A 20684-nucleotide genomic window follows, 5' to 3' on the forward strand; every position below is an offset into this window, starting at 1 on the left:
CTCACCTCAGTCCATGTTAATTGAGCATAGCAAAGTTCCAGTTAAATAAAGAGCACATGGCATCTTCAGAGTCACGCCTCAATGCATTTAATCAGAGGACTATTTTAAGGATATCATTCCTCTAAGCTTAATATTAGGAGGAACTATGGTCTGAATAAGGACACGTTGGCATTGGGCCCCTTCCTTTACTTGTGCTGCTTATCAGTGTCTCTTCTATAGCGAATCACCCCGAAACAATCAGATCCCCTTCCCTCTCACATGTACTCATCGCCAATAGCGCAAATCTTCAAAACGTCTCTTAAACGCCTTTTCTCATATGGCTATCCCTGGCTATCCCGCTTCCTTCCCTTCCCGTAGACATTGTTTTGCCACCTAAACCCATACTTCCACTACCTTTGAAGAAAATGGTTATGGTAGACTCATGGGAGAGTCCTCCCTCACTCAACCATGTCCTGCAGTCTGAACACACAGCTTACAATAACTAGTGAAATACAAAGAATTGATTTTTGCTCAAAAATTTTAAAACAAGGTCACAGTTAAGGTTTCCCAATTCTACCTCCTAAGAATCCATGTGGGAAAATATTGCATCCATGCAGCTGGTCTTAGTAAAGCAATTCATTATTTGACGTTTTGGTAGAGCAATGAAGCGTGGTCATAATGCTAACCTACTCGGATGTGAATGCTGGTGTGTAACTAAATGTATGTAGTAAAGTGAATTGTGGATTTTCAATGGATAGTAAGGGTAACAATCAACCACTTGCAATTAATACATTTTTTATACAAAGCAATATGGTGATCGATACAAGAAATGTTTAACACTATGTTTGTAACAAGTTTTGTAATCTGTGTACATAATATGTATGCATTGACATGTGCAAATGTGCAAGAAAAGTGCCCTTTTCTATCAAATACAAGATTTATAATTTTGCCCTACTGGTATATTGTGTTTTGAATAATAAGCACTGTTGTATGTAAAACAGTTTTTGTTCATTATTAGTGTGATTATGTACACATTAAAATGATTGAAAGAGATCATGCTGAACAAATGGGTCATCAGCACTGATTTTGTGGAGTCAGAATGGCACACTAATAGGACCTCAATGAAGATTGGAAAGTATCTCATTCCTGATTTAATGGGATCTCAGAGCTGTTTCTTTAGGACCTCATTGATGATCTACTAGTAGCTAAGCACTGAGCTAAAGGATCTTAATTCGGATAAAGTGGGGTGTCTTGACAGTGTTTGTAAGGGTCTTGATGATGAGTTAATAGGATCCCAAAGCTACTGCTGTTTAGCGAGATCCCAATATTGGTTCAATATGACCTAGCATAGGGGATCCCAATATTGAGAGGTCTCCAGTTAGTGGTGTTTAGCACTGTGTGAAAAGAGGACGGAGAAGCACAGGAACTCCAGCTAGAGGGTATGATTAAAACATCCAGGTGGGCTTCACTGTGAGGGATTATGCTGATCTGGAACCAAGTAATTGCCCTTCTGCCCGGTCCATCCCTGCTAAAGCATTGGCTGGATCCACCCCTCCTACTCATCTCAGGTGCCAGAGACCAAGGGTTGACCACAAGCTCATGAGACACTCTACATCAATCAGGCTGGCCACATCACAGGCTGCACCTAAAGCCTGTTCACCTGGCTTCCTAGTCTGGACCCGAATATACAAGCTCATAACATGTAAAGGTGCCAAGATACATCCAAGCAGAGTCAACAGACAATCCATGTTTACAAAACAAATGACTACAGGAAAGACAGAAGTACATGAGAGCACCAGTGATTCACAGTGAACCCCAGCACACCAAAGTGGGACACTGCAGCCACCACTCTCAGCTAGGGTAAAAAGCTAGAGCCTTGCCTAGGTAGAAAGTAGAGGTGCCCTACAAGGGTTATCTCTTGTGCAGAATGAAAGTACGCCTATATGTAGTATGCTTTGGCAGAGCTGTCTTAGCTATCGTTCATGGAATTTCTAGATTGCTTTTTTGTGATCACCGTCTCATCGCCTATATTAAATGAGATCTAATTTATTTTTCTGTTTTTATCTTTCTCAGGGATTTACTTCAAAAGGCAGCAGATGAATAAAATCCTGCAAAGTGTCAGGTACTGAAAGCACCAGTAGAGGCTGACCCCCTCTGCACGCTTACACTATGATACACTAGGATCTAACGTCTCTGAAAGCATATGTCTCCTAAGGCGCTCCATGGATGGCGCAACCCTGAATTTGATTTATTTTTGCTATATCTTTCTTATGGCACATCACTGCAGATTCACTGATGCTTAGGTGCTTTGCTCCTCAGAATCCCAGAGCCTCCCTTGGTGGCAAGTATCCTTTGGGAATACGCAATAGGGAAATAAAATGGAGCTTGGTTGGGATGATTTAACTGTTTCCTTTTCCACCCTAAGGGGCAGCACTGTAAAGGCAGTCATATGTGAAGCCAGTTTGTGAGTGTAAGGTGGGTGTGGGATGCACTTGGAGCCATTCTGAATATGGTTTGACGTTAGCTGCTGGGCATACTGACGTGTTTTGCATCCCTGTTAAGTACACAAATGCCTTGAGACAAGTATAGCGGACGAGAGTTTATGGTTTCAATCAATTAATTTGTTTATTTCGGGTAATGCCCATAAAACAGTGCATATATTCAATATACATCAAGTAAGCAACTGGATGACATACTAGAATAATATTAATTAAAACATACAACATTGATTAGAAAGAGATGAACAATGACAACTATGATGAAAATATTTTTTGCAGATAATGCATTCCTACAATGAGGGCTTTCAGATAATGACATACATATAATGAGAACTCAGTTGAAAATAACAGCAGTAATTAAAACAACCCTGGCCCATTGGTCCTTTGTCGCCAGCTTGCTAGAGCTTAGTACCTCACAGTTTCAATACCACCTGGATAAAGTGCATAAGAGCCCATGCACAATGTGAAGAAGTAACCAATTCTAAAAATAGAAATGTGAGTCGATATTATTTAAAATTCAAGTCACAAAGAACCAGAAGCAGAAGTCATATTCTTTATTCCTTGCATCTTGGACAAAAAAATAAAAAATACATGATAGGTTCCAAATCGCTGTGTCAAAATGGATTGAAATCAGCCAACTACAAACTGCCCTTCCAGCGATCCATCAACGTTTCATAAAATAAAATGGTTATTTTGTAATAACCCTCTGCCCCTCCCACACACTCTCTCCTCTTTCACCCCCATAGCACCAAATGGGGTCTCTACAACTGTCCGCTCTATGACAGTCTCCTCCAAACAGGTGCTCCTCTACAACTCCAGAACCATCAAGGACAACATTTCCTCTCTCGCTCCTGCCTTGGCTGATTGCTGCAACCACTCCTTTGCCACTGGTTCCTTCCTGCTACCCCTCAAGCACTCCCTTGTACACCCTCGCCTAAAAAAGCCATCTGCTGACTCCTCCTGCCTGGCTAACTACCGCCCTATCCCCAGCACCCACTTCCTGGGAAAACTCTTGCAGAAGTTGGTCATCTCCCAACTGACCCACCATACTGAATCTGTCAGCTTCCTCCAAGACCACCAGTCTAGCTTCAGAGCATCCAGAGGCATGGAACCTGCTCTCCTGAACACCTGTGAAGACCTGCTCTCAATCCCTGATTCCAACTCTCCTCCTGTTCTCATCCTTCTTGATTTGTCCTCTGCCTTTGACACGGTCAATCAATCCATCCTCATAAAGCGGCTCCGCAATTCCCTTGGTACCATGGACCTGGCACTGGATGAATTGACCTTCTTCTTATCTAATCGACCTTCCCAGGTGCAACTGGGCCCTTTCCTCTCCTCCACCACACTCTATATCTACAGTGTCCCTCCGGGCTCTAGCATATCACCGTGACTCATCAACATCTACCTTGCCCCTCTGGCCCACTTGATCTCCTTCTCTCCTCATTTTCGGTGTTATGCTGATGGCACACAGCACTCCTTCAATCTTCCCTCCACTACCTTCTCTTCCACTACTGTCATTACTGACTGTCTGCCTGCTATTCAGGCATGGTGCATGGCTAATGATATCTGTCTTAATGCCAGTAAGACCGAGATCCTTCTCATTGGGACCCCTGCTCCCTGCTTCCCTCCCACTCTCTGGCCACTCTCCTTGGGTCCCCTCCCCTCACCATCTTGTGAGGCTAAAAAACTTGGTGTCATCTTTGACTCCTTTCTCTCCTTCTCCCCTCACATCACAACCTTGCCAAGAATGCCCACTTTCAGCTCCACCTCCTCAGAGGCATTCTCCCATTCCTTACTTTCCCCCAGAAACTCAATGTCTCTAGAAATGACATTCTCTATAGGCTGGACTATTGCAATAGCCTCTTCCTCAATCTGCCTCTTTCCTCTCTTCACCCCCTTCAACTAATCCACTTTAGGACTGCAAGACGTATCCTTGGCCTCAAGTCCAGGGACTGCATTTCTCCAGCCCTAAAATATCTCCACTGGCTCCCGGTGACTGCAAGGATCAAATTCAAGACCCTCTGCATCATCCACTGGGCTATCTGGGGCCTAGGACCCAGCTACATCCGACTCTCTTTAAATACCTCCTTTCTAACAGAAACTGCTCTCCTGAACATCCGTGAAGACCTGCTCTCCAACCTTGACTCTAACATTCCCTCTGTCCTCATCCTACTTGATCTCTCCTCTGCTTTCGACACGGTCAACCATACCATCCTGCTCAGTCGTCTCTGTGACAACCTGGGTATCACTGATCAGGCTCTGGCCTGGCTGACCTCTTTCCTTTCTGATCGACCCTCCCAGGTACAACTTGGGTCCTTCCTATCTTCCATCTCCCTCTCTACCTGTGGTGTTCCCCAGGGGTCTAACCTCTCACTCTGGCTTTTCAACCAATACCTTGCAACCCTAGCCTACTGCATTTCCATTTTCTGCTCAAACTTCCAGTGCTACGCTGATGACACCCAACTCATTTTCAGGATTCCCTCAGACACTGCCTCTCCTTCCCTCATCTGCGATTGCCTAATCACCATTCAAAATTGGTGTGCCGCCAGCGATCTTTGTCTAAATGCCAACAAGACTGAGATCCTCCTCATTGGTACACCTTCACCATCCTTTCCACTCACTCTCTGGCTGGCCTCCCTTTACTCTCCTCCTACCCCTACCTGCGAGGCTAAGAATCTCGGGGTCATCTTTGACTCCACACTTTCCTTCTCCGCACACATCTCTGACGTCTCTAAAAAGTCAGACTTCTTAATGCACCTCCTTAGAGGGACACTGCCTTTCCTCTCCTTCCCTCAGAAGCTCACTGTCTCCCAAGCTCTGGTTCTCTCTAGGTTGGATTACTATAACAGCCTCTTTCTAAATCTACTTGCCTCCACTCTCTGCCCTTTACAACTAATCCAGAACAGGACTGCAAGTCTTGTCCTTGGCCTCAAGCCCTGGGATTGTGTCTCTCCAGCTGTGAAATCCCTTCATTGGCTCCCAGTGGATGCAAGGATTAAATTCAAAACCCTCTGCATTGTCCACAAGGCTTTCTGGGGCCTGGGTCCAAAATACCTTCAACTATCCCTGCGTAAATACCTCACCTCTCGAGCCCTTCACTCCTCTACTTCTAACTCCCTCAGGGTCAGTCGTTTTTCAAAGAAATGAGCTGGGGGTTGATCTCTGTCTTTGGGTGGGGCCTCCCTTTGGAACAGCCTCCCGGCCACCCTGAAACTTGAGGAGAACCATCACCGGTTCCAGAAGCACCTTCCTCTTCACTTCTGCCTCCTCCCCTCTTCTCTCCTGCTGATCTGTTTTTCTCTCTCTGAACTGTGCCCCTGGCCATCCTCTGTCCTTCGGGCCCAGGTACCTGCTCACCCTGCCTCCCTCCCGCGCCACCTCCAGGCCACCCCTTGCACTGGGCTCTGTATCTGTAACCATACAGTCCCCTATCCTCCTTCTGCACTTATCAGATATACCCTATCTGACTAATCTTGCACTTGCCACTTGCTGGCTGCACTACCACTTTTCACTGCCTTTATTTATTTATTGCACTTATTATTTATTCTGTTCTCGTGTCTGTTCCGCACTTTCCACTCCTCCCACATCCACTTACTTTCCCCCTTTTCTCCCCTTTCCATGCACTTGCACGTTTTAAATGTCACTGGGCCTATGTAAGATCGTTGTTTTTGTTCTCCCTTATTACCCTCCCGTTGCTTGGTCGTGCGCTCAAACACATGTGTATGAGCGCAATATAAATAAAATATCATATCATATCATTTCATATCATGCTAGAGCCTTTCAGTCCTCTAGCTCCAACTCTCTGCAGATCAGATGTTTTTCCAAGCAGAGAGTGGGGTAGGTCTCTCTCTTCAGCAGGTACCTCCCGCTGGAATGGCATCCCTGCCTTTCTCAGACTTGAGCCAGAGCTCCATAAATTCCTGAAGCTTTTCAAGACCTTGCTCTTCTCAACTTCCTTACAGGGCTCAAGGCCCTCCTTGATCAGTCTTTACCAGCAACCCCCCAAATCAGCACTGTCCTTCTGGGCCCCCTTCCCTGACTAACCTGTTGGGTTGGGCATCCCTCTAGAGTCTGGTCCACCCCCCTACTCAGACTTAGCTGGCGGTCCACCGCTGGAACCTCCTGCCGCTTGCCTCCCTAGGCTCCCCAGCCCTTGCCTAGCCCCTGGACCCTTTCTTCCTTCTCCCCCCCCTGCATTTTATGTCCCCCCTGACAGTCACTTACCACCGCCCCCACTGCACTTCCTGTTACTGCACTTGCACAATCCGAATGTCACAAGGCCTAGTAGGACCGTTATCCCCCTCGCCCCTTACCCCCTTTTTGTTTTGTGGCGCCTAGTGATACCTTTTTGCTGTATAGTGCACCTTATAAATATTCAATAAATGAAATAAATAATCAGCAAATAGTGTTCATTTAGAGGTGATCAGTTGATATAGGGCTGTTGGCCCTATGAAGGGGTCATTATTTTGTTGTTCAGAGACTTAATGCCCTTTCTTTCCTCGTCCTTCAATAATTTTCAAAAAGGGCAAACTTCATTACATTAATGGATTTCTTGTTCAAATCACTCAATGTAAATTAGGGGACAAGATTGGAACATTAACTTTACTAAGTTCAATTTTTAAAAAGGCAATACAAGAGATTTTTGGGGCTCAGACACGGTGCCAGATATCACAAAAAAATGTACTGTGCAATCAGATCATGGCCATTCATCATTGTTTTGAAAATATATAGTCAACTAAGTAATGTAATCTCAACTAAGTGGCAATATATGTATATGTGGATGGCAAACATTGACCTGAAATGTGCCCTGATGGTGCTCAAGTGAAAATTGCAAATGGGGTGGCCTATAGAAAGTCTTTAAGCACACATCAGGCTTGAGTGTGTTATGCTTTTTGTTGGTGACTTTAGTTTTAACAAATACATTAAAGTGTGGGTACTGGAGGGAGGTCTTTCATTTTAATGACTTGGTCCCTAGTAACACATTTTTACTGATAGACAGGGTTCTAAAACATTTCTGTATTCACCTTGGGACCTCTTACTTTACAGGTTTGATGTTATACGGGTTAACCAATACATTTAATCAATTTAGGGGTGAAATAATAATATCACGTTGTATATATATATCACTTCAGATGAATCCCTACTACTCATAAGTGCTCCAATGTTAGGTGGTATCATTACTCAACCTCAGAAGGAAGAAAGTTTCCTTCGATCCTGCTGTTATAAAAGCCTGTATCCTCTAGGCTGAAAAGAGATGTCTTGCACAAGCACACAACTCGCCAGCCTGCCCACACAGGAACTCATCCCATGTTTACATGTGCCCGTTAGGTGCATTGGGACCTTACGTTTATGTGGAGCACACATTGCCTTGTCACCTCTGCCGTAAGGATGCTGAGTCAGGGATGAAAAGCCCTCATTTTTCTTTATTTGTTGTCTTTTGTCTAGGAAATATTTAAAACATTTGCAGCTGCTACTATTTAATTTGGTGCAAAAATATGTCATTGTCTAATTGATTGAATCCAGAGTTGATGCTAAGATCAAGGAGGAGCAGTAGGGTGAAGTGACTTTGATCAGCAAACCTTAGCAAGAAGTAGTGGAAGTAGTGCAATTGTAAGTCTGAAATAGCGCTGAATGGGGCTGCTTGGATTTGATTCATGTAGATGGTTTAGGAAATGACTAAATACCAACTTCTAAGGATATATATATAATACCTGGTGATATGGATCAATGGAACAGTATTTTCTGAGTGGGGTGAGGGTTGTATTTTCAGGGTATCAGAAATAAGACTTGTTCAAGGGAAGAGGTTGTAAAAGTTGCATTTTGATGGCCACATAAGTGGTACAGACATTTAGAATGTGGAAAGGTAAAAGAGTAGCAGGTGTGGCCGGCTACTTACGGCACGATTGGCGGAATTTTCCAGGGCAGCATGTGGGTAATAACTCTTCCACAACATGAATTGCATAGCAGCGGTAGGCATATTCAGGCATGCCTTTGCAGGTTCGAGTTTTGCAGTGATTTTCTCGCAGTAAGGGTTCATTTCATACAATAATTTCAAATTGGCATTTTTTGTCCTGAGCTATTCTCCATCAGGTATTGGGTTTCTAATTTGCAGCATGATATTTTGACCCTGAGCAGGTATTCATTGATCCAGCCACTATGTTATTTGCAAATACTGAAAGACAAAATGGGGCGGTCATTTAAACACCCTTTGTTAGAGCTATGCAGAGTGCATATGCGGGTTTGGGGTTTGTTGGCCCAAGTTAAAGAGAGCTTGAAATTTGTTTTAAATCATTGACAAATATCCTTATTGTGTTTGCCCTAAGGTCAATGCTCCACTAACAGTATACAAATGGCAAGGACGGATGTCTTGTTTAGTAATAATAAAACAAAATAAAGGTGGGTCTCGTGTAATGCTTGGTGGCCTTACCATTTTTAGACATTTATTAGGCTCCTCGGAGGAGTTCTGGGACATATAGCATGTGTGTGTGACAGGTTTCCATTCATCCGCTTGGTGAAATTGTCTGTTAGTGTGGGTGATATCTGTGTGTAACTTTGAGATAAACCTCTCACAATAGCAGCTTTATTGAAGGTAACCATAGAGTTTGCTCTCAAATGCTTTTTTCTCCAGGCAGGCAGACAGGGAGGCCGGCAGGCCGGCTGGCAGGCAGGGGTTCTGCAGGCATGACCGCATCTGTAATATCACTTCACATTCCAAGTAGACGGCAATGGGGGAGCAGATGGTGTGGACAACATCACCATCTACCTATACATGTTGGCAATAAATGCACTGGAAATGGATGCCCTTCTCTGATAGGTTCTTCTGAAGGGACTCGGCTTGACAATAGATGGGGTATTGGCCTATGCACAAACCTGGTGCACATGTAGGTAGGAAGTCTATGCAGAGGGTTTTCTGTTGGAATGAGTTTCTCATGTTTTCTATTTTGAATCTTTCCACAGGACCATTGGCATGGGAAGTAAAGAGCCCGTAGGAATTGTGTCTGCCCTGGAGAATCCTGCCAATACAGAGGATAATATTTACATCCTAGAGTAACCTGTCTCGCTCTCTGCACAGAGACATGGGTGACTTTGAGGCAAAGCACAGATGACTCAAGAGCTAGAAGGCAAGGTAGAGTACTGCCATCAGTAACACGCCTAGGGTTCCTTGGCATTTGGAATCAACTCCATGTTGCTCATAGGGAAAACATTGAAAATATGATCCACAAGTCACCAAGATGGATAATCATTGAAAAAAGCACTTGGCTGGGTGACATCCAGTTCTCTCTGCTTAACATCCATCTGATGTCAGTGCATCTGTTCCAACAGGACACCGTTGTAAATCAGACTCTGTGACATAACAACGTGAGAAAGGAGTAATGGCATCAAACAGTATGGCAAGCATGAAAGGCCAAAGGCCATCCAAAAGTATGACCCAGCCTGAAAGACCTAAGGAGATTCAGCAATACGAGCCAGTAAGAAAGACCAAAGGACATCCAACAACATGAGACAGCAGGAAAGACCTAAGGACAACCAACGATGTAAGTCAGCATGAAAACCTGAGCTAACCCAGCAATATGAGCCAGCATGAAGTCCTAAGTACATCCAACAGTATGTAGGAGCCTCAGGGCCATCTCAAGGGAATTTGGGATCTGAGGCACACACATATTTGGGTTCTCATTACAAATTGAAGAAAGAAAGGGGTCCAAGAAGCTCTGGTTGCCTTAGGGCTGGGGGAGACTTGTTGTGAAAAATGACACTCTATTGTTGGGTTCATTACACATTTACCGGTATCCCGCCGGTAATTCTGGCGGGATACTGGCAAATGGTATTACCGTTCCCGCGACTGATATCCCGGTATTACCCGAAATATTACAGGTGGTGGGAAAGCAAGTATATCCCCATTCCATGGAATCCCAAACAACTCCACGGAGGGGATTGCTTGTAATACTGGTGCCAGTTAAAACCTCCTGTTTTGTGCCGGTGGTGGCCTGCTTTACCTCCAGCTCTTGGCTGTAGTTTGGCGGTGCAGTAAAGGTGCCAGTGACTGAATTACTGTCCCTTTTACCACCACTTTTCCAACATTGCCAAACATGTAATGACCCCCTATGTCTGGGAGAGACCTGCTGAGAAAGCTGATGAAACCCAAGGTCTGGGAGGGTTCCGTTGTCAAGCCTTATGAAGCCAAATTGCAGAAGAAGAATTGTTGTGAATGTTGGAGAAGCCCAAGGACTGAGAGACACCTAACAAACCCAAGGCTGGGTGAAAGACCTAAGCCTACTAGATGAGAAGTCCACTGCCAAGAGAAACAACTTTGGGCTGTGGGGATGCCTCAGAGAAGGAGCCTGATACAAGGAACCTAAGATCTAGGAGAAGTCTTCAGAGAGATGGTGAAATCAGTTAGACTTCGAGTTAAAGCCTGGAAGAGCAGTCCCAGAATAAGTTGTTCTGCTTTGCTTTATTAGCCTGAGGCTGGGCATTTAAGATTAGGTTTCAAATTCTTTTGTTGACCAAACCATGTGCTGATAGCTTAGAGTATCAAGGAGGCTAAAATACATGTTTCTAACGTTAGAAAACCTCACTTTATAAACCCATCCCTGACACTGTTTACTTTTGTAGTTCCTTTATACTAGCTGCTGCCCGTGGCTTTGCTTGCGTGGATTTTGGGATTTGGTACAATTGGTTTTAAAAGACACATGGGTTGTTTGTTCAAACTGTATGAAATATAATTTACAGGTTGATGTCTTAACGTAATAAGCAATGTTTATTGCAGACGTTAGTCGGGGTACATTAGCCACAGAACAAAGATAGTTGTTCCATTGATGTGCGTCCAGAAATTCTTTTGTGTTGTAATTACAAACAGACAATAAGACAGACAAAAAAATGAAAATGACTTATTTGGCATCTGCGACCTACAAAAATAACTATTTGAGCATTTAATTGTAAACTACATTTGTGGTTCTCCCTTCAGGTGCTAGCATTACCAGAGGGATAGGTGAGCTCACTCTGGAACAGGCTATGTAAAACTGCCCATGCAAGAAGCAGCCTCCCCCTAGGTCAATCCCCGCTACCTTTAAATTGCCCTTTAGATTTGTTGATGGTCATGGCGAAACAAACATTTAAGGGGAACTGAAGTCTTTTGAATTCAAACAGATATTCTGAAGGTATAAGAGGTATTTGTTGTATGAACACAGACAGCCAGAACCGGTTAGCACCCTATCCTCAATCACATTTCTGTGGAGAGCTTTCACTCGCAATCTGGTGCCATTACAGAGCTTAGGTGGGTTGCGGTTCCGCAACAATAGCAAATGTTTGTGTTCGGTAAGACCAGGAGGATATAAAGTGTTCAAGAAGTCAACAGGGTTGTGGACTGCATCATCCCTTTGAACTACTGAGTTTACAGATTTGACTCCATTTGGATTCCTCCGAAAGAATTAATAGGTATCTTATTGATTACGACAGCCATGCTCTTCTCTGGTGTTAAAATGGCACGCTGACATAACCATTCTGTCGAATCCACCATTAGATCTTTTTTGTGAGGGTACATTTTGGATGTAAGGTCTGCTAGGGAATTGACGACTGTGCCTAGGTCGGAGGTGATGACAACTTTACTCTCAAATACAGGATACTCTCAGTTACTAATTTTAATAAGCAGTTTGGGAACTTACTTTGTAATGAAGATTTAAAATGTGAATTTTTACTTTTCTAACATCTTCGGTTTGTGACATATGGGTATCCTTCCCAAAAAATGCACCCCCTTTTCCACCTCCCTTTACTGGATTTTAGAAAAATGGTAAAACATGTGTTTCTCTATTTTTGAAAAAGAATTGAAATTCCAATGTTCATATCTGTAACATCTTCGGTTTTGAGATATAGGTATCATCATAAATGAATTCACCCCCCATTTTTACCCCCTTAGTGACAGAATTTCCAGAAATCCTTGCTTAGTGGCTGCCAATGTCATGAAACAATGTACCTTCCAAATGTCATGTTCCTAGGTTAAACTGTTTGAGGTGGGTGTTGATGAGTCAGTCAGTCAGGACTCTTTCTTTTATTATATAGATTTATAGGTTTAACCCTAGACAATACCCACATTTAATCCACCCCATCCCTTAGAAGATCATAAAACAAAGTTGATGGTAAATCACAAAACAAATTGCCATTTGTGTCATTGCTCAGACTTACCACAAGACACAGAACCTAGATTAAGCATCTACACAAAATGTAAATGGGCTCAAGCATGGACAAAAGAGAAAGATTGGAGGCAACGTGGAAGATGCCTCATCACGACCTCGGCGGTAACCCTTAAATCCGGCGGTAGCGCTATTACCGCCGGATTTAAGGGTCCGCCGAATCAGGGCCTCGGCAGATTTCAACCCAGCTCTGAGCTGGTGTGAAATCCGCCGAGAATTCGCGCTCATACCGCCGGCCGAAAATCTGCCGGCGGTATGAGCGCGAAATTTCCCCATTGAGCCCAATGGGGAATGGGGCATTCCCAAATGGGCTCAATGGGGAATGGGGACTTCCAAGTCCGGCGAACTCGTGATCCCGCGCTATTAGCGCCGGGGGCTATGGCGGTCGCGCTAATAGCCCCCGCGCTAATACCGCCAGCGTTACCGCCGAGGTCGTGATGAGACTGGGATTATAGAGGCCCTTAGTTTTCAAGTGTTTTTGCTATCCATGATGGCGGGAAAAAAAAGAAATGACAATGTAGCGTGCAAAGTATCGATAGTTACTGTTATTATATATGAAGCACCACTATAGCCAGTTAAGCCATGGGTTAGGTCTTTTTGAAAGGGCTTCCTTGAAAAATATATCACTGGTAGAGGCTGAACATTTTGAAATGTTTAGGGACAGGCAGGATCACATATTTTGGTTAAAAAGGGGAACCTGGGATTGAGGCAAGTCTACAACTTTATCACATGGCCACATTGTTTTACAGCACGGTGCAGTTATTTTGGAATGTTTGCCCTTTGTGAACTAATACAATACCCTGTCTGTAGACCTGACCTGGAAAGTACACAAATCACACAATAGAAGCAGAATGTTTCCACTATAGCATCATCTTCTTCTTTATCAAGGGAAGCATATAAGTACTAGAATGCTAATTGATTTCAACCTAAAACATTTCATCTCAGTGTTATTACTGTATTTCAAAGCTTTAAATACAACAACTACAGAAACTGAGTGACAAGTTCACCTGAGTCAAGCCATTGCTTGAAACACAGCTGCAGGTTATTTATTCCTGATGTGAAGAAGAACATTTGAAATTGTATAAAAAGAGAAAAACATGTTTTTTTCAAAATACAGACCCGAAAGTAAGCCTGGCAGGTATATGTGGTATTTGGTTGACCACCTCCTGCCTAGGACCCCTCCTACTTAAGTAGCGTACATGAAAGTAAAGAGCAGTCTGTGGGCTAGGCAATGCTATCAGGATGTGAGTATGCTAACCTCTTCACAGAAGACAGGACAATATTATACAATGTAACAATATGATTTTTCCAGGATCACAGTATCATCCAATGGCAAAGCCAGGAAAGGGGCCTTGTTGCTTTGGTGTCATTATCTAAGGTTTGCCTGCCTCTTATCTCTTATTTTTAATGCGTTATGTTCTTCAAAGGGGGCGCTTGTCCCGTTTTTACAATCATTGTTTGGAGGAACCCAGATTTAGACCAACACTATACTGATGTATTTGTAGTTTTTAACTAGAGCTTTCTGGAGCAAAATTCTTTTTTTGCAGAACAGTGGGTCTTACTATCACCAAATTATTTATCGATTACACAGAGAGAAAAGGCTGAGTCTACCTAGCTGTGGGTTGGTACCGTGATCTGGCTTACAAGCACATATCTTATCAATATAAAACAGTGTGGCACTCAAACGTATTAATTTAAATTTAAACGTGGATTATTGTATGTGATCAATATATTCCCCAAGGAACGGTGAAAAGGCTATTGTGTATTACTGAACACATAAACTGTGAACTTAATCCAAGGGTCTCTGAACAGTGTGAACCTTAGTTGGAAACAGCAGCCATGCAACAAGCCCAGAACCTCAGCAGCACGCTAGACAATATCGTGGCAGGTGTTATTTAGGTTTTCAAGGGTAGAAAGTGAAGGGAGCTGGCAGCTATTTTGCTCGTACTTGTAGCCCAGAAGAGCCTGGTTAGCTTGATACCAACAGACACCAGGAGCTACCTTTGGCTCCCCAGACCAACTGATGCTGATCACACACACCCATGTGAATTTAACTCTGTGCATTTAGGACAATCTATAAAGATTAGGTCACATCTAGATGACATTTAAAGCATAACCGGTCCCAAATAATGGACAAAGGGTTATGTTTGCACCTTATGTCGAAGTTAGATTTGCAGAATACTTTTTACTAGCTCCTCGTTCCCTAATGCTAGCTCCTGGTTAATGCTGGATACCCAGGAGCTGCTTTTAGCTCCTGATTATCCAAACTGAATTTTGATCCCTGTGTTTTGTCGAGAATGTGCACAGACTTCTTTTTGTCAGGCAGCCAGGTGGAAGCCCCCCTCAGGGTGGGGGCCTGGTGCTTGTGCCCTTTTTTTCCCCTCACCAAAAGATTTCTGTGAGTAGCCTAACTGATGGATGGAAGAGCATCCAAAGGTATAGCCCTGGGAGGGACTGAACAACTCCCTAACAGTATGAACTATGGAAAAAGACGTACTGACATCTAAGCAACATGAGCCAGTTGAGAGGAGCGAATGCCAGCTAATTGGATGACCCCTGTAAACTGACGGGAAGACAACCAAATAGGCTGACGGACAGAGGAATAAACCAATAATGTGAGCCTGTGGGAAGGATGTAAGGCACAACAGGAGTTCTTTTTAAGTGTATTACAAAGGGACTGAGAGAAAACAAGGACAGGCGAACAATAATTCAATCCATAGCACAGAATCTAAAAACAGAGATTAACTTCCTCACACAAATATACCTCTCTCTGGGTGATTGATGGGTGGTTATGGAATAACTCACTCTGAGAGGGTCCAGTTTTTAAGGAGACTCAACAGAGCATACACAGTGCATGAAGGTTCTGCACTTGCATGTGGGTCTTTTACATACTTATCAGACTGTGCCTGTCTTGAAGAAGTATCAAGGTATGCATAGGGGAAGGAGAGGAAAGAGGTCACTGAATGTGCAGGGCTTAAGGGTATGGGATGTACACTCTGATGGTTGAAGTTTAGAAAGTTATCCTCTCTCTCTCTATATATAATATATACTATATTCCTTCGTGCTAGCGCAAGGCAGTTAGGTTTCAGAAAATGACATTTCTTATTTTGAACAACTAGTAACATGGGGGTTTCCAAAAGGAAAAAGATAAAAGAAACGTGGTCGCAATATCTCAACATTTGTCAATGTTCCTTAATTATTGCAGGCAACTAGATTTTATCTGGAATTGGTGCATTGAATACACATTTTGCAAATTGCCTGTGCCAATTTTGAGATATTAATGTTTGAAATGTATCTTTATATGTCTCTTGTGCAGAGTGAATGCGCCTTTTTCATACAACTGTACACAGAGCTTATGATTTTTACAGTACATACATTACACAATTACCATCTCCTAAAAACTCACATTAAAGACAAGTCTCAGCTGGCTTTAATGTGAGTTTTAAGATGATGGAATAAATGTACACATTCAACATGAACTGTCCACTGAGCGTGTGAGTTGACTTTGATGTCAGTTTTAAGGTGATGGAATAAATGTCAACTTTTCAATTGAAGTGTACACAGAGGGTGCACCTACAACACATGCTGCCCTGACACATGCTCCTACTACACATGCTCCTATAACACATGCTTATATGACACAGACTTACAACACACACTGTACTGAAACATACTCCTATAATACATGCCCCTATGACACATGCTTTTACGACACATGCTGCCGTAAAAAGCACTTCTACAACACTCACTCCTATCATACATGTTCCTATAACACATGCACCTACTACACATGCACCTACAACACATAACATGTGGATGTATAACACATGCTCTCACATGCACCTATGAGACATGCACCTTCCACATGTGCACCTACCACACAATCTCTAATGATACACACTCTTATGACGCAATCATATGACATGCACTACTACAACACCTGGTCCTATGACACATACTCTCATAACACATACTCCTGCCACAGAGGCAACTACACCATGCACTGCAATCACATACACAGAGCATATAAGTTTTACAGTTGGTACATTGCAAAACTAACATTGCCTAAAAACTCACATCAAAGGCAAGGCATAGCTGACATTGATGTCAGTTTTAAATTGATGGAATAAATTTACACTTTCAGTATGAACTGTCCACCGAGCTTATGTGTTTTGCAATACGTACATTACCCAATTCACATCTTCTAAAAACTTGCATTAAAGGCAACTCTCAGCTGACTTGAATGTGAGCTTTAAGGTGATAGCATAAATGTACACTTTCAATACAAACTGTCCACAGAGTGTATCAGTTTTTCAGTTCCTGCATTACACAATTAACATCTCCTAAAAACTCACATTGAAGGAAAGTGACAGCTAACTTTGATGTCAGTTTTAAGGTGATGGAATAAATGTACACTTTTCATACAAACTACGCAGAGCATGCATCTAAAACATATGCACCTACAACACACACTCCTACCACACATGTTCCTACCACACATGCTCCTACCACATATGCTCCTACCACTCACACTCTTATGACACACTTTCTTAAGACACACACTTCTATGACATTTTCTCCTACGGCATGCGCTACTATAACACATGTTCCTAAAAAACATTCTCTTATAATACATGTTCATATAATAGGCTACTACACACACATCTACTACAAATAACATTTGGATATATGATATGTGCTCTTACCACACACACTTTTACGACACACACTCTTACGATGCACACTCTTATGATGCACACTTACCACACACTCTTACGGCACATTATTATGACACACACTCCTATAACACATGCACCTAGACCACATGCTCCTATGACATGTACAGCTACTACACATGCTCCAACTATAAACACAAGCTCCTACGACACATGCACCTAAGAAAAATGCTCCTACAATATGTGACCCTACAAAACATGGGGCCTCATTACGACCCTGGTGTTGGACCATGGTGCTATTAGCACCATGGTCCATGCCGGATTCCGCCATGGTGGATGGCGGAATTACAGCCCCATTACAAGGTTGGTGGGGCGGTAATTCCCCATTCACCATGGCCCCTTCCCCATTCCCATTTTTGGCCCATAGGGCACAATGGGAATTTGGAAGGCGCTAATTACGGCACCGTAAATTACGGTGCCGTAATTAGCACCAAGGTCCCGTAGCGGGTTGGACTTTAATGCCTGCAAAAAGCAGGCGTTAAAGTGTGAATCGGACGTTAAGGGTTTAACGGCGCCGCAGCCTTTTACGGCGCCGTTAACCCCTTAACACCAGGGTTGTAATGAGGCCCATGGTCTCACCACACACACTCTTACAACACATACTCCTGCTACATGTGCGACTACTACACATAACATGTGAATGCTCTCTCATGCTCTCACATGCACCTAGGGCTCATGCTCATATGACACATTCTCTTACGACTCATGTTCCTACGACACATGCTTCTATGACACATGCTCCTGCCAAACACACTCCTATGACAAACACTGTAATGACACACATTCCTATGACACATGCTCCTATGACACATGCTGTTAAAACAAGCACTTCTTCAACACACACTCCTATGATATATGTTCATTTAACACACACATAATACATATGTACCTACTACACATAACATGTGGACATATACCTCATGCTCTCATGTGCACCTAGGACACATTAACCTAGAACATATGCACCAAGGACACATGCACCCTCAACACATGGACCTATGACACATGTGCCTATGGCACATGCTCCTATGACACATGCTCCTACGACACACACTCCTACCAGATACACTCTTTTGACACACACTGTATTGACACATTTCTACGACATGTGGTCCTATGCCACACAATGCTATAACATACGCTCCTGCAGCACACACTCATACAACACATGCACCGGCAACACATACTGCTACAACACACACAACACATGGGCCCTCATTACAAGTCAGGCGGTGGACCATGGTGCTCTTAGCACCATGATCCATGCCGGATTCCGCCATGGTGGATGGCGGAATTACCACCCCATTCCAAGGTGAGTGGGGCGGTAATTCCCCATTCACCATTTGCCCCTCCCCATTCCCATTTTTGCCCCATAGGGCATAATGGGGATGGGGAAGGCGCTAATTACGGCACCGTAAATTACGGTGCCGTAATTAGCACCAAGGTCGCTTAGCGCCTTGGACTTTAACGCCTGCAAAAAGCAGGCGTTAAAGTGTGAATCAGGCGGTAAGGGTTATCGGCGCCGAGGGCGCCGTTAAACCCTGAACGCCTGACTTGTAATGAGGGCCATGGTCTTACAACAGAGAAACTTATAACACAGAAACTTATGACACACATACTTACACCACACGCTGTTATGCAACATGCTATAATGCCACACACACTTATACTACATGCTCTTACAACACAGGCTAGTATTACAACAAACACTCAGAATCAATAATCATGTAACCGTAAAAAAAAGTTAACATTATTTTTACAAAAGAGTTGAGGTTAAACCATGAAAACGTATACGAATATCATAAATAATAAAATTGAGGTAAGAAAAAACGTTATGAATACATTAAAAGAAATTATATTTTTATATATACAAAGTTCAGTTAGCTTGTACCGTGTTAGTCAAGGGTTGAATAGAATGTTGATCCAAAAGAAAACAAGTCGATATCTTAATTAGTCTAACAAAGTCACAAAATGTCTTGGATGGGCCTACTATCTTGGGGTAACTAGTCAACGTCTGCATAAACGCATGAACCTCCATTGTCAAAGTGTCAAGTGGTGCACAAAGAAGAGAACAGTTGGTGAGTATTTTTCAGAAGCTAATCATACCCTTGATGCACTAAAAATTGTTGTAGTCCAGGGTAATTTCAGGACTGATAAAGCCATCAAGACCTATGAATTCAAATGCATGCACATTTTCAATACACTGGCAGGGGGCTTAAATAGACATTGCAGTTTCATGAGTCACTATGCCAACTAATAGACTTTCAGTTATTCCACCCATAGAGCTAGAGGGATCACAACATTTAGACCTACCACTTTCCATAATATTTTCCAAAGCTGTTCACAGGCATTCAACTGACACTGCACCAGCCCCACTTGCCTCTCCAAAGCAATGAATTGTTGCCAGACTCTCTCCAATCGGGGCCCATCTGCCCTCAAAATGCGCCAGCTGAAAAGCTTCCAAGAGTCATGTCAGGACACCTATCTCTAGTTAAGTCCCACCTTTGCCTTTTGATTGTGATGTAACATAATCCCAATATGGTGTTTGACATAATGGAACCACACTGGGATTCACAAGTCACAGGCCTAACACATAACTTGCTGTGTATACCCTTTTTCAGACTTCTAGAGGCACAGGCCTAATAAGTTCATGATTGTGCTACCACTGATATTGTGAAGGGACTGACCTGGCATACTGAGTTTCAACAGGACTGTACATATAATGAATGACAGTAACCTATCCCTTCCTGCCTTTCTTGAGAGCACTCTAACAGGGTGGGCTGTTTTTATTTACCTGCTATTCAGTTCCACTGACCTCTTCCCCACTTAACAAAGTGAACCATTTGGACCTTGAAGATCGCAATGTGTGGGGGATACATGCTAATACATGCCACTCTGAGCAAAACTACACATCAGGTACAGGCAGGCACAGATAATGGGGTATTTCCAGGAGGGGCTATGTAAGCTGTAATGCTGTGATGTTTCCTAAGGGCTTCATGCCATCCCTGCCCGAGGAAGTGGAGACATTCCACAAAAGCTTGCAAAAGCAAAATAAATGTTTTCTTTAGCCTAATTACAGTATCGACTTGTTTTCTTTTGGTTCAACATTATATATATATATATATTCAATGAAAAAACTTTGTTGTTAAGTTTATGGTTTCAAGTAAAACCGAAAAACCCCTGAAATTCCACAGTTATGGTAAGCTAAGCAACCATAACCTGTGCCAATTTTAATATTCTGACTGTCAGTGAACAAAACCACTTGGCCTATATATGTCAGTGAA

General features: G+C 43.1%; 1 protein-coding gene across 3 annotated transcripts in view; it reads left to right on the top strand.

Annotated features, from left to right (window-relative positions):
* Positions 1 to 11292, top strand: part of HAVCR2 (hepatitis A virus cellular receptor 2) — a 217764-nt gene extending 206472 nt beyond the window's left edge. For all 3 annotated transcript variants that reach the window (XM_069653935.1, XM_069653937.1, XM_069653936.1), the window contains exons 5-6: positions 2053 to 2101; positions 9435 to 11292. In XM_069653935.1, the coding sequence (XP_069510036.1) occupies positions 2053 to 2101; positions 9435 to 9528 (143 nt within the window). In that variant the 3' untranslated portion in view covers positions 9529 to 11292. The remainder of the gene's footprint in view (positions 1 to 2052; positions 2102 to 9434) is intronic.
* Positions 11293 to 20684: the final 9392 nt, after the last annotated feature.

Source organism: Ambystoma mexicanum, chromosome 3q, assembly GCF_040938575.1.
Source record: "Ambystoma mexicanum isolate Mex_15411 chromosome 3q, UKY_AmexF1_1, whole genome shotgun sequence".
Taxonomy (NCBI): Eukaryota; Metazoa; Chordata; class Amphibia; order Caudata; family Ambystomatidae; genus Ambystoma; species Ambystoma mexicanum.